This window comes from Vulpes lagopus, chromosome 9 (genome assembly GCF_018345385.1).
Source record: "Vulpes lagopus strain Blue_001 chromosome 9, ASM1834538v1, whole genome shotgun sequence".
NCBI classification, from domain to species: domain Eukaryota; kingdom Metazoa; phylum Chordata; class Mammalia; order Carnivora; family Canidae; genus Vulpes; species Vulpes lagopus.
The window spans coordinates 59,577,723-59,592,087 of NC_054832.1; the positions used below are offsets into that span (position 1 = coordinate 59,577,723).

General features: G+C 37.0%; 1 protein-coding gene across 1 annotated transcript in view; it reads left to right on the forward strand.

Moving 5' to 3' along the window:
- The window catches only part of TRPA1 (transient receptor potential cation channel subfamily A member 1), a 52,132-nt gene extending 38,964 nt beyond the window's left edge, over positions 1-13,168 (forward strand). The window contains exons 21-27 of the mRNA XM_041769327.1: positions 244-413; positions 1,979-2,108; positions 2,523-2,705; positions 5,573-5,641; positions 9,445-9,555; positions 11,202-11,299; positions 11,907-13,168. Coding sequence (XP_041625261.1) covers positions 244-413; positions 1,979-2,108; positions 2,523-2,705; positions 5,573-5,641; positions 9,445-9,555; positions 11,202-11,299; positions 11,907-12,111 — 966 coding nt within the window. The 3' untranslated portion in view covers positions 12,112-13,168. The remainder of the gene's footprint in view (positions 1-243; positions 414-1,978; positions 2,109-2,522; positions 2,706-5,572; positions 5,642-9,444; positions 9,556-11,201; positions 11,300-11,906) is intronic.
- The last annotated feature ends 1,197 nt before the right edge of the window (positions 13,169-14,365 follow it).

The following is a 14,365-nucleotide window of genomic DNA, read 5'->3' on the forward strand; positions in this document are numbered from 1 at the left end:
GCATATTATTCTTGTCATAATTTTCATTTTTTACAGATTACGGTCTAAAGTAAAACTGTAAAGTTATATGATTTCTCTAACAGAGTTAGTTGGTCTCTACATTTTTTATTGATAATGAAATGGTCACCTCTATAGGATATTTGATGTCCAGAATATGAAATCTTTAAGAATAGGAAATGACATCCATAAGATGCCAGGTCTTGGTCTCTACATGTGGTAATTCTGAATTCTTTTCAACCTCAGAAAAAGAATTATATGTTGGATCAGGCCAATGCAGTTGAATGGATTATCTACACAACAAGCATCATTTTTGTGTTACCCTTATTCATTGGTATACCAGCTTATGTGCAGTGGCAGTGTGGAGCAATTGCTATATACTTCTACTGGATGAACTTCTTATTGTATCTTCAGAGGTAAAGCCAGCTTGAATAACTTCTATATCCCTTAGGCATTTTTAATATTAAAAGTACTATTATCAGTGCCGTAAATTTATAATTGGCTTATTCCTTTTCTAATTAAGACTGTGAAGATAGCTTTTATATACTATTAAGGAAAAGGGAAAGGAGGTTTGGAGTTCAGAATGTAGATCAGGATTTCTTAACCTTGACACTACTGAAATTTGGGACTAGATATTTTTTTGTTGTGAGGGGGATGTCCTGTGCATTGTAGAATGTTTAGCAGCATCCCTGGCTTCTACCCACTAGATAATCTGTAGCACCCCATCACCACGTGACAACAAAAAATGTATCCAGATATTGTCAGGTATCTTCTGAGTGGCAAAATTACCCCAGGTCAAAACTATTGGTCTTGACAAATCTATATTAGATATTGGGAGTAAATGGAAATAAAAGTATTAGCTATTTTTGGTTTTACTTGGTATTATTTGCTAAGCATTTACTTTAGATTAAAAAAATAAAAATGAAGTGATAGGTATGGGAATAATAGTGATAGAAGAGAAAATCTCAAAAACATCTAATTCTAGAGGAGGGAAAAAAAGGACTAAGTTCCCTTATTTCCCACACTTGCTGATGTTAAGTGTTATTTCATAGAATCTTTACAATAATAAGAGGTACATGTTATTACTCACACTATATAAAAGATGGTGATAAGGGCTAAGTCAAGTAACTTTCCCAGGATCTCAGTTTAAGTCAAGATGTAGGCATTTTACCCAAGTAAAATGAGTACTAACCCTAGAAACCATGCTTTTCCTATCATATCACCTGCATTGCTGTGTTCCAAGCACAGTGCTGTGGGGTTGAGCCCAGCCCTTTGGAAAGGACATGATATGGTGGGAAGAGCAGTGGCCTGGAAGTCAGGAGGCCTCAAGGCAAGTCCAGGTGCTGCCACTCTCTTGGCTTTGTCATTATGAGTGACCTTAGTGAATTACCAGACATCTTTTGGGAACTTAGTTTCTGAGACCTCTAAAAGCTAAAGTCCCTGTCAGCTTTAAAGTCTTGTGATTCCCCCTTTAACAAGTTGTCTTTGCCAAAGGAAATGTCCAAATTGGTGGCTAGATGACACATGCATTATCTACTCAAACATTTCACAATGTTTGTTTCTGAGAGAGAAAAAAAGGAAAGCTCAGGAGGCCCTGAACATGGCAAATGTACATTACATGCATGTGCCCTTAAGGTACATGAGGTCATATAGAGTCTCCACTGGATGCATCATGTAACTCATCTATAGGATCCCTTTATCAAGCTTTGATGGCACTTGGGAAGATTTTCCACTCCTACTTTGTTTGAAGTGATGCCTAGTGGTCAAATAGTCAAAGATAAACATTAACAAGAAACAAAAAGAAACAAAGCTGTTGGACAGTTTGAAAATAAGACAACTATTATGATTTCTCATGTCTCCTTTTTTGAAAGTAACTGGCCTCAGTTACTCACCTGTAGAACCTAGTGCATGATAAATATTGACACTGAATGAAATATGGTTTGACCAGAAAAGTGAATGTATAATTTTTAATTTTTCCTAGATTTGAAAATTGTGGCATTTTCATTGTTATGTTGGAGGTAATTATGAAAACTTTATTGAGGTCTACGGTCGTGTTTGTCTTCCTTCTTCTGGCTTTTGGCCTCAGCTTTTATGTTCTCCTGAGTTTGCAGGTGAGGCAGCTGTGTCAGGAGTTGGTTGTGCTAATGTCAATATTGGGAATACATATTTTTACTTAAATCTGAATACCCTAGGAAATAAATAGTAACATAACAATTTTTTTATCTGATAAAATAGCCTTCAAATGATTTTTTTGCAGGAAAAAATTTCGTCTAACTAAATGACTTTTTTCCATTGTCAAAAAGTTTATATATAATGCATGATGGTTTGTTATAGATGCAGAAAAGATCTTTTTTGATGACTTTATCACCAGTTTATTAGTAGTTCTTATCACTTTCAGTAGCTATAGTCCTGTGACTTAAAAAAAAGTATTTTAAATATGATTTTTATCATTATCCTTCAGGAAATAGTTTTTCATTATATGCATTTTGCATTTCATTTTTATCTTACTTTTTATCTTTTCTCAGGATGCTTTCAGCTCTCCATTGCTTTCCATAATCCAGACCTTCACCATGATGCTAGGAGATATTAATTATCGTGATGCCTTCTTAGAGCCTTTTTTGAGAAATGAATTGGCATATCCAGTTCTTTCCTTTACACAACTTATTGCCTTCACAATGTTTGTCCCAATTGTGCTCATGAATTTACTTGTAAGTAATTTATTCTTGTATTTTCTGTTTGTTGATCATTTGGGGGCTTTTAACCATGATAATTATTCTTAGCCTTCTTAATCTCCCTTCATGAAAGGAAATCAAGAGACTATTATAAAATGTATTCATTCAACATTCATTTAGTGCCTGGGGTGTGCCAGGCACAGCATGAGGCCCAGGGGATGCAAAGATGCATTCACTTAGCATATACTTAGGATGAATCCAGACAGTGATCCAGGTGCTGGGAAACAGTGGTGAATAGACCAATACCCAGTACTTACATTATAAACTGGTCATGAAGTAGTAAATAAATATAATGTCATGGGGATGATAAATGCTGTGAGGAACTACAAAGCAGAACAAGGAAACAAAGATGGTGTGTACTGCTCTGGGTTTGGAATGGAGGTCAGAGACCTTGGTGGGATGAAGGATTATAACCTCATCTCTGCCTTTAAACTCCTCATTGACCAGAGATTCAAATGGGGAAGAGGGCATCGGTGGCATTCAGGTGCCATCTCTAAACCAGTTACAGCCTGAAAATCCTCAGCAGACATGAGCATGCCCTTCACAGAGAACCTGCTCCAGCCATGAGCATGTTGGCCAATGAGGCAGAAGTACACACCAGGCCCATGGGATGCCCAAGCTGATATTACAGTATATGTTTTTTTCCTTTTTCATTTATGTATGCACACTTTCAATACACTTTTACTGAGTTGACTATGCACCAGGGATTGTACTATTTAATGTTTTAAAAAAGAAAAAAAAACTACTTAGTATTTTGATTCACTTAATACAACTCCAGAGTTTTATTTTGATGACCTAGAAAAGTAAAGGATAGCACTAAGAGTAATAAAGAATGACATAAAGCCCACATTCTTCTCTTAGCATCACTTATGTTTTGGAAGATAATTACCTAGAAGTGGATTTAGCCAATGGGTACACATTGGTCCCATCTCCACCTGCACGTCCCAGACCAACAGAGCCAGGACTGTCAATGTTTTCTTTCCTTTAAACTCGGCTGCTGCCTCTCAGTAGCACCTCCTAGTCATCTGACTCAGATCATTGGAAGATACTCTAGAATTCAGCCCTGTCCTCTCCTCACTTCTTACAGTAAATATTTGCCTCCTACGCCCTCATTAATGTAAGGTAAATATTGGCTTATGCTCTCATAGTTCCTCATCCATATTACTGCAGTAGCCTGAACAGTCTGTCTTGTCTTACTTCTCTATCTAATGCTTCCTGAAAATTGTCACCACAGTGATGTTCTGATAAGGAAAAGCTGGACCTGTCAGTGGCTTTTTCATCTTTTTTTGCCCCTAGGACTCTTCAATTCAGTCTAAATCCATCAGCATGGCATGCAAGGGTTCTCATGATCTGGATCTTACCCAGATTCTTACCCAGCTTCCCACTGTTGGCAGGATTTACCCAGACATGCACCATGAATGTTCACTGAGTGTGCCAGACTTTTCTTTGTGTCTTCTGGGCCCCACATAAACTGCTACTTTTCCTGCAAGGCCTCCCACTTTGGGCTCTTTCTAAGCTCTCAACACTTGGCTCAAGCAGCATCTCTCCTGGGTAGACTTTCGTAACCACAGTCCCTACACCCCCCGCCCCCTGCCATCACTCTAGTCTGAATTGGGCATCGAATTTAGGGTGTTTTCATAGTTTTGAGGACACAAATCAGAAAAAAAAAAAACCATAAAACTTACTTCCTAGGTTGTTGTGAGGATGAAATAAGCTAATACAAAAGCACTTAAAACAGGGTTTGGCATATGATAAGCATTAAGTGTTAGCTACTATTAAATATTAGAAATTTATCTTCTCTATGACTCATCAGATCACATGTCTTCAGATCCTAGGGAAGTAACTTAAATGTATGAAGCAGCAGGTATGATATAGCTGGTTTTGATGGAGGCTGATATAAACTATAGAGAGAATGTCAATGTCAAGCCTTCTGAATTAAAAATCATTATCCTGCCAAGTAAAGCCTACTTACACATCATACATGGTTCTTAGTGCTAGTTGGCGTACCCCAGCATATACTCTTTCACTGCTTATTCATGCACTCAGTGGCTACATTGTGTACCTACTATGTGTTCCACATGGTTCTAAGCACTGTGCATACAGTGGTGACTTGGACAGAGCCCTTCTCTCATGGAGTTTACTTGACTTCAAGCTTTTTGAGAGCATCAGCATCCGGGAGGCTGGTTCAGCATAGACAGGTACTGCCTGCCTATCAAATAGGAGTCAGCTAATGTAAGTAAGCTGATTTAATTTGGATTGAGTAGAACTGAGCTGACAACTTCCCCCCACCTAATTCTACGAAGCCGTGGATTTCTAGACAGAGTTACTGTTTGTTTTTACCAAAGCCACACCCACCCTTGTAGTGTACCTTTCCTGCCAAACATATGTAAGGTATACATTCCTGCATTGCCCGTTTACCATTTAACTTTTCCACGTTGTTAAGTCACTCTTGTTTACCCATGGCATTCAGGTAAACAAGATGCTAAATTCCTGGAGTTTGCAACCATGTTGCAAGGCTACCCCAATGGCATTTGATATCATTATTACCCCTGTCATCTCCAAAAAGAACATATTTTTATTTTAAATTAAAATGAATTTCAGATTAATTTGGGTACTTAATTTTTTATGATAACACTTAGGATTACTGAATCCACCAATGTGCCTACCATTGTTACCAAGGTATACAGGCTTTGCAGTTTTCTGCAAGATGTGTTAGCAATGTGTGTTGAGGCCACTACTATGCAATTACATGCTAACTCCCTCCATGCAGCCAGAGATCTTAGTGCATTTTTAGGTGAGCCATTAAACTGGTAATAATGACTCAATGCTGTGTTTTACTTCAGATTGGTTTGGCAGTTGGTGACATTGCAGAGGTCCAGAAGCATGCATTATTGAAGAGGATTGCTATGCAGGTAAGTACTGTATTTATTTTAAAACAGAATGAAATTAGCCCCATCTTAATTATTCATGTATAAGAATAGCTGATTTCTGTGAACAATTATTTAAAACTGATATTTTGTCAGTGATGAGAAGCACCACAGCATATAGTACCTATTGTGCATGTTCTCTGGTATACCTGTTGTAGTCAAAGAATCAAAAATGATGAAGAAATTTTCCTAGAAAAATCTTAGCAGAGAAACTGAGAAATTATCTGAGCCTCTTTTAATGTTAACATGTGGCCCTCCAGGTGGCTAGCTGCTAAATAAGAATATCATAGGAATGTCACCAGTGTGACGTATTGTCCTGTCACAGCCCATCTGTTCCAAGGAGCTACTGATCTTCTAGCTATAGCATTGCAAGATTCACACATCATGGGTTATATTGAAGTGTTAACCACATCCATGAGGTTTTGTTCATTTGTTGCAACTCTTACATTTTTGTAGACCATTCAATGTAAAATTTGCTAGTCAGAGGCTTCTGGGTAGGTCCTTGGCTATTGAATCATATGAGGTACTCACCTGTTACACAATGAAAAACTTTCTATGCTCTTAACTGCATTATCTTTAAATTTCATATTTGAATGGGAATATTTGATGCTTTAAAAATATTGATGACCGGCAGCCTGGGTTGCTCAGTGGTTTAGCACAGCCTTCAGCCCAGGGCCAGATCCTGGAGTCCCAGGATCGAGTCCCACGTCAGGCTCCCTGCATGGAGCCTGCTTTTCCCTCTGCCTGTGTCTCTGCCTTTCTCTCTCTCTCTCTCTTATGAATAAATAAATAAAATCTTTTAAAAAATCATAAAAAAATTAAAAAAAATAAAAATACTGATGACCAGTTGAACATGCACATTTAGAAATTTAGGCCAGTTCAAGAAAAAGAAAAAGTCATGGTAAGATTTAACTTTATCCTCTTCACTTTTGTCATGCTGCTTTCTTCTCTCTTACTCATTCAGCTATACATTAACATATGTTTATCTCTAAAAAGACTGTTCTAGTACATGATATGTGTGGAACACAGTACAATTTATACTGACTTTAAATAAGTCTAATTAGAGACCATATCAACTAAACAGAGTATAAAATATTAAAATCAGCTTAGAACCATCCTTACACTCTTATTTTCTGTGACTAAGCCATATATTATACAGAGGGTTTGGCACATTTAAAGAACAAAAATATATAAATTAAATGGTTAAAATGTTAGGTACAGAAAATAAATGCCAACGCAGTTAAGGAAATGCTACATGAAAGAGTTGGCATGTGAGACAGACACTGAAAGATGGGATTTAGAAGAGCAGCAAGGCCAGTCCAAAAGGCAGGACCCCAGCAGGAGCAAAGGGCTGAAGGCAGAATAAGAAGTGGCTAAGGAAGGGTGAAAGGCCACATGGCCTGGAAGGATGGCTCCTTAGAGGGTACTAAGACTGCTTAAATTGGTAGAGAGCTTTAAAAGTAGCAAAGGAAAACCTTAGCTTTGTTGTTTTTAAAGATGTTTTTGAGTAATCTCTACACCCAACCTGAGATCTAGAGTCTCACTCTACAAACTCAACAACCCTGAGATCTAGAGTCTCACTCTATTGACCAAGCCATCCAGAAACCTTTTGCTTTGAAAGTAAGGGCAGTAAATGATGGAAGGGCTTCAAATTATGTTGTTAGTAAGTGGGAAGTTCTTATCAGCTCTTCCAAATAATGGGAACAAAATGAAAGTGGTGTTTAAGGTGACCTGTTATATTCTTGATTTAGTGGGGAAAGATTACAGGAAGGAAGAGCTAACTGACCAGTTATTACTGTAACAAAGATGGAGTACAGGACTCTGGGTAGGTGGATGAGGAGAGGAAAAGAGATGTATAAACCTCTTTTCAGGCATGTCAGCAGTATTTCATAACTAATAACTCTTGGAGAGATCAAGGAAAGTAAATTAATGAACAGAAGCAATAATACTACATAGACATCTGGGGGAAGCCCACTCAACTACAGGGTCAGTAGCGTTGATATGAAAAGCACAATTCAATATTAGATTTGATCTCTTCCCTGAAACACAATAGCGCAAAAGCCTGTAAAGGAAATGGGCAGAACAAGTGCTCCTATGTTATCTTCCTAGTTTTAGATTATGAAGAACATTGACAAGAAAATCAGGAAGTCATTCTCTTATTTCCCTTAAGTTATTTTTTAAGCAAATCTCTTCATCCATGTAAAACTCTCTATGTTAGACTTACAACCCTAATTGGAGGCCACATTAGAACCGGGGCCTGAGGAGACAGGCAGCAGCACATTTCACAGAGGGACATTTAGTCTTCTCCAAAATCATCTCAAACCTACATCGGGGCAGAAAGGTTCCTGGGATGCTGCATGCTGGGAGATGTAACAGTTCCTCAAGGACAGGAGTTGTGAATGTTTGGGGGGTGGGGGCTTGGAGCCGTTTAATACCTCCACTTCCAGTACAGGCTGGCAGCTATAGACACTATATACATTTATGTACATCATGCACACCACAAAATTACCTTCAATATGGAAAACCCACCAGTTAGAAAGGATGAAGATGCTCCCTTAGTCCAGAGGAGCCACAGTCAGTGGGTCTACTAGACCAAGCTTGGACTTGAGGCTCTGCTGGTCATCCTTCCCAGGACCCATATGTGAGAAGGAAAATCTGGCAAATCCTATGTAGAAAGTGAACAAGGTTAAGACTTATCGTGTGCTTTGTCTGTTGGCAAACACTAGGCTTAAATAAATCTTTTTCAATCAAGTTTGAGTAAGCAAATGATAATGTGTGACCTCTGGAAAAAAATGTATATTGCAAGGGGAAAGGAATGTTGTCCTTAAGACCTGAGGGAAAAAGGAACCTTGGAAATTATTTATTATAGAAACTCAAAGAAAATACCTAATTGGTGGTGTTAATAAAATACAAGAAAACATAGCTGCTCTTGAAACTGGAACTAATATATAGCACATGAAGTAGTGGTAAGTGCTATGAAAATAGGGAAGCAAGATACAGAGTATGTTATATGGGAGATGGGTCAGAGTTCTAAACAGGTGGTCAGGGAAGTTGTTAACCATTTCACCATTTGTGGATATAAACCACTTACATGCCCATATATAAAAAAGCCTGTGGTCTTAGAGAACTCACCTACATGGCAACAGAGACAAAGGACTATAAGAAAAAAAAGAGTAGAAGATAAATTTGGCAAACAAAAAGAAAAGTTGAAAATTAAACTAAATATCAATTCAAGGTAAATCCATTAAATGAGACAAAAGATTGTCTCTGAAAATAGAAATTATATTCAAGATCTGTCATGAATAAACCATTTTGCCCCAGATAGCACAGCCATGAAAAATTGATAGAGTACTTGTAGATGTGCCGGTTGAATCCTTTCACTGCTTCCTGTCGTTTTCCTCCATCTAAGCACTGCTTCCTCTCCTGCACCCGTGCACATTCATACCAACCACACATCCCAGTTGTGTGCATTTTGTAGTCTAATGCCCCAGAATATGGACAAAGTTTTATTCCTATAGGCCCACTGTCAGTCACAGTCTATGACCAGTGAACATCTCACTTAAATTGAATTTCTTCTTTAAACAGTTTCCCCAACTGCAGATTGCTGCCACTGTCTTGTCAGTGGATGAGGTGGGAGACAGGGAGGCTGGCCAGCCCTGCTGCCTGTACATAAAGCAGAACACATGAGTCAGCTTTTAGGTTGCTCTACTAATGATTGCTTCTGTGTCATATAAAAATTCTAGATGCATATTAATGATTCCTCTCAATAAATCTAAACTGTCCCTTAGGTGGAACTTCATACCAGCTTAGAGAAGAAGCTGCCACTCTGGTTCCTACGCAAAGTAGATCAGAAATCCATCGTCGTGTACCCCAACAGACCCAGATGTACAGGGTTATTAGTAAGTACATGTGAAAAATATCAGCATAAATAACATGATACTGCTTGACATTCATTCATTGTGTTATCTGTAAGCGCACCCTTGTATAGACTTTGAGTCACTGTGCCTATGGAAAAGAATTAACTGTGATTTAAAAAACAAAGTGCATGATTAACCCACATGAGAAAGTGATAAAGTGAGAAAGTGAGAAAGTTATGGGCAGTGGGAGGGAGACATTAATTTTGTTCTTCCTAGTGGCTCATTCACAACCCTGGAGTTAAGTATGTACCACACCCCTGTGATAGCCCATGGGTGGGTGGCTGGATCAGCCATGCCCTGTATCTTTTTTACAGTGTAGATATACCTTTTATGTTTTTTATAGTCACATACCACTTACATATACGGAGCACATAGTTACATACACTTGGATACTTATATACACACATGCGGATATGTGGGAAATGTACACTATAGAAAATATAGTAGTTGTCAGAGACTAAACAAAGCTATTGCATTATAATGAGAAAGGGACTGTATTAAAAGTCAGAACTATTGGATGCCAGTCCTGACCATGCCTCGGCTCCCTCCTCTATGAATACTCTGAGTTCTTTGCACATTAATTTTATATTGTGTATTCATAAAATGATAAAGTCAATCTGAGTATCAGCCTAGGCTTTATTCTAACTCCATTATTTCCCTGTTTAATTTCACTCATATCCATGGTTGCAACTATTCCTAAAACACAGAAGACTGAGCAGTTGATTCTATAGCCTAAAGCTCCCTTTGCATTCCAGGCTCCTATGTCCAACTATCTACTTGACATCTTCACTGGTATGTTTTAAAGGTATCTCAAATTCTGCAAATTCAAAACGAACTCATGAAAAAGAAACTCACAATTTTCACTCCTCCTGTGTTTCACTCCCCTTGTAGGGAAAGAATAAAGAAGCCTCTTTCCTCTCCAAAGTTTCTTATTTCAATTAATGTCAGCACCATTCAGTTGCTTGTGCAAGATGTCATCCTTGACGTCTCTTTTCCCTTTCTTGGCCCCTCATATCCAGTCACTCCCATGTTTAGGGAGCCTCCCATAGGCCTCCTGGGTGGCCTGTGTGAGCTGTCCTCTTCTCTTGCCTGGACTCCTATAATTGGCTCATTCTTGGTCATTTCACATTTTTCCTTGGCCTTTTCCAGTCTACCAGTGGTTTAAAAGACAGTAAATTTTAAAAATATATATTAAAATAGCATTTCAGAAACTTCTCATGGGAAATTCAATTGTGTTGGATAATGGTGCAGGGAAGTTTTAAGAGAAAGAACAGCTAGTCCTATATGGAATACCACCACTTATGATGGGCATTTTTCATGAGAAAATATAAGATGATTCAATTACACATTTTCATAAACGATCCTCTGCTCCAGTTTCCTCCTCCTTCTACACTATCCATACATCTTGTACTATTCTTTATTATTATATATATGATTTTGTTTTATAGCTCTTGATAATAGGTTTCTCTCAACAGATTGTGAGCTCCTTGAGGGCCATAGCTATGTCCTAGAATATTTGTGGTGCTAGCTAGCATACCTGGCTCGGTAGCTGAATCGTTGGCATACATTCAAGAAATAGTTCCTGAACTGAGTTCAACCTGAGTAACTATTAATCTTTTATCCTACAGCGTATATTTCATTTTATTTTTTACACCAAAGAAGCAAGACAGGAAATTCCAAATGTTGACACCTCTCTAGAAATAGAAATATCAAAACAGAAATATCGGTATGTATTTTTCATTTTATCTGTATTTGAAAAACCTAAAATTTTTAAATACTATATACTGTCAGGTCTTATGGTATATTTGTGTTTACTTCATATATTAAGTCATACTTTCATTGACTGATGTCATAGTATATTGAGAATCATGAGAAATTTTTTAGGCCCAACAGCTTATTTGGTACAATTCACCAATCTGAATTCATTCATCAAAGCTTTGAAAGATTTTGAGGATTCCTAGAGCTATATAGTATAGAGTAGTTAAGCCTGAGGGCTTTTGAATTAATTTAACTGAGTTTAAAGCCCTATTCAACTACTTACTCTAGGACCTCGGGCAAGCCACTTAATCTTTCTGCATTTTAGTGCAGAAAGTACAATAGCACTTTAATCTTTAAAATTTGAATAAAGATAAACTAACCAAGAATCAACAGTGCAACCTTAGGAAGAACACTTTAAAAATATGTATTGCTGAGAAAGATTATGACTACCATGAAGCTATGACCTGAGCACAGCCCCTCTGCGATAGAACACTTCTAGTAACGTATGTCTTTCTGCACTCATAGACTGAAAAATTAGTTGATGATAAATTCACAAGACTTGTGTATCCTTTTAGGCTGAAGGATCTCACTTCTCTTCTGGAAAAACAGCATGAGCTTATTAAACTCATCATTCAGAAGATGGAAATCATCTCTGAGACAGAAGATGAAGATAACCATAGTTCTTTTCAAGATAGGTTTAAAAAAGAGCAGCTGGAACAAAGGAATAGCAGGTGGAATTCTGTGTTGAAAGCAGTAAAGGCAAAGACACACTGCCCTTAGCATTAGCCTGCAGTGGTGCTTCCTGTGGAGCGTGGCTTGAGTGACCCACTGAGTCTTGTTCCCAGTTTGGAAAGAGTGAGGAAAAAGTAGAAATATGATTATTTCACTACGTGTGAAATGATGGTTCCTACATTCTTTTAAACTATGTCTTTATTCATATTTTATGCCAGTTACTATGCTAATACGTGCAAGTTGCACCCCACTTCTCATTATTTGGGTATAAAACTAATTTGTTGGAACATAAATTTTAACAAGGACTAGTAAATGTTAACTGTTAAACTACAATACAAATGTCAATACTGGATTCCTGCTTGATAATTATGTATAATGCATTAGACAAAAAAGTATTTTATTAAGTTTTACTATTTGGTATTTTTGTTTTTGCATTGGAAGGACCTGTAGGTAGAACACTGTGTACTCCACCCTAATTATAATAAATTGCCACACACTTCTTGCTGCTCCTGACACACCTAAAGTCACTTTGAGTTGAGACCCAAATTAATAGACCCTATGACATGCATGAATTTTAGTATAGCTACAGATAGTATATGTTATTTCTGTGTATATTGTGTGAGATTTTTTTTATTGCATTTAAGTTTTTTGAGATTTGTAAAAATGCTTCCATCAAATATGGAACCAGAAAAAGACACTACAGAAAAAAGAGAACTACAATCCAGTATCTCTAATGAACATAAATCCTCAGCAAAATATTAGCAAACTGAATCCAGCAGCACATTTTAAAAAATCATACACCACAATCAAATTGGATTTATAGCCAGGATGCAAGGGTGGTTCAGTATTTGCCAAACAATCAACATGATACATCACATCAATAAAAGAAAGGATAAGAACCATATGATCATTTCAATAAGTCCCAAAAAAGTATTTCACAAAGTATAACATACATTCATAATAAAAACCCTCTGTAAAGTAGGTCTTATATGAAAAATCCACAGCAAATGTCATACTCCATGGTGAAAAGCAGAGCCTTTCTCCTAAGGTCAGGAGCAAGACAAAGATATCCAATCTCACCACTTTTATACAACACAATACTGGAATCCTAGCCACAACAGTTAGACTACAGACAAAAATAAAAGGTGTCCACATTGATAAGGAAAATTTATGCAACTCTCATTATTTGCAGATTCTATGATACTATATATAGAAAACCATAAAGATTCCACCAAAAAATTACTAGAACTGATAAATGAATTCAGTGAAGTCACAGGGTACAAAATTAATGTACAGAAATCTGTTGCATTACTATATAATAATGAAGCAACAGAAAATGAAATTAAGAAAATCCCATTTACAATTGTACCAAAACCAAAAAATTTTATAGGAATAAATGTAACCAAAAAGATGAAAGACCTGTACTCTGAAGACTATAAAACATTGATGAAAGAAATTCAAGATGATGCAGGAAAAAAAAGGACACTCCATGCCCATGGGTTGGAAGAATATGTTAAAATGTCCATACTATCCAAAGCAATGTACGGATTCAATGCAATTCCTATCAAAATACCAATAGAATTTTTCACAGAACTAGAACATACAATTCTAAAATTTGTATGAAACCACGAGAGATAAGAGCCAAAACAATCTTGAAAACCTGGAGGTATAACTATTCCAGATTTCAAGTTATATTACAGAGGAGTGGTAATTAAAACAGTATGGTATTGGCACAAAACTAGACACAAAGATCGATGTAATAGAACAGAAAACCCAGAAGTAAGCCCACAATAATATAGCCAATTAATCCTCAACAAAGGAAAAATGAATATACAATGGGAAAACATCTCTTTAGCAAATGGTACTGGGATAACTGGACAATATGCAAAAGAATGAAACTGGACCACTTTCTTTTACCATACACAAAAATTCAAAATTCATTAAAGATCTAAATGTGAGACTTGAAACCATAAAAATCATATGAGAGAGCACAGGCAGTAATTTCTCTGCCATCAGCCCTAGCAAGATTTTCTAGATACATCTCCTGAGGCAAGAAAATAAGGCAAAAAATAAACTATTGGGACTCTATCAAAATAAAACGTTTCTGCAAAGTAAAGAATCAAGAAAACTAAAAGGCAGCCTACAGAATGGGAGGAGATATTTGCAAATAACATATCCAATAAAGATTTAGTATCTGAAATATATAAGGAACTGATACAATGTAACACCCAAAAAGCAAATAATCCAGCTTAAAAATGGGCAGAAGTTATGAATGGACATTCCTCTAAAGAAGACATACAAA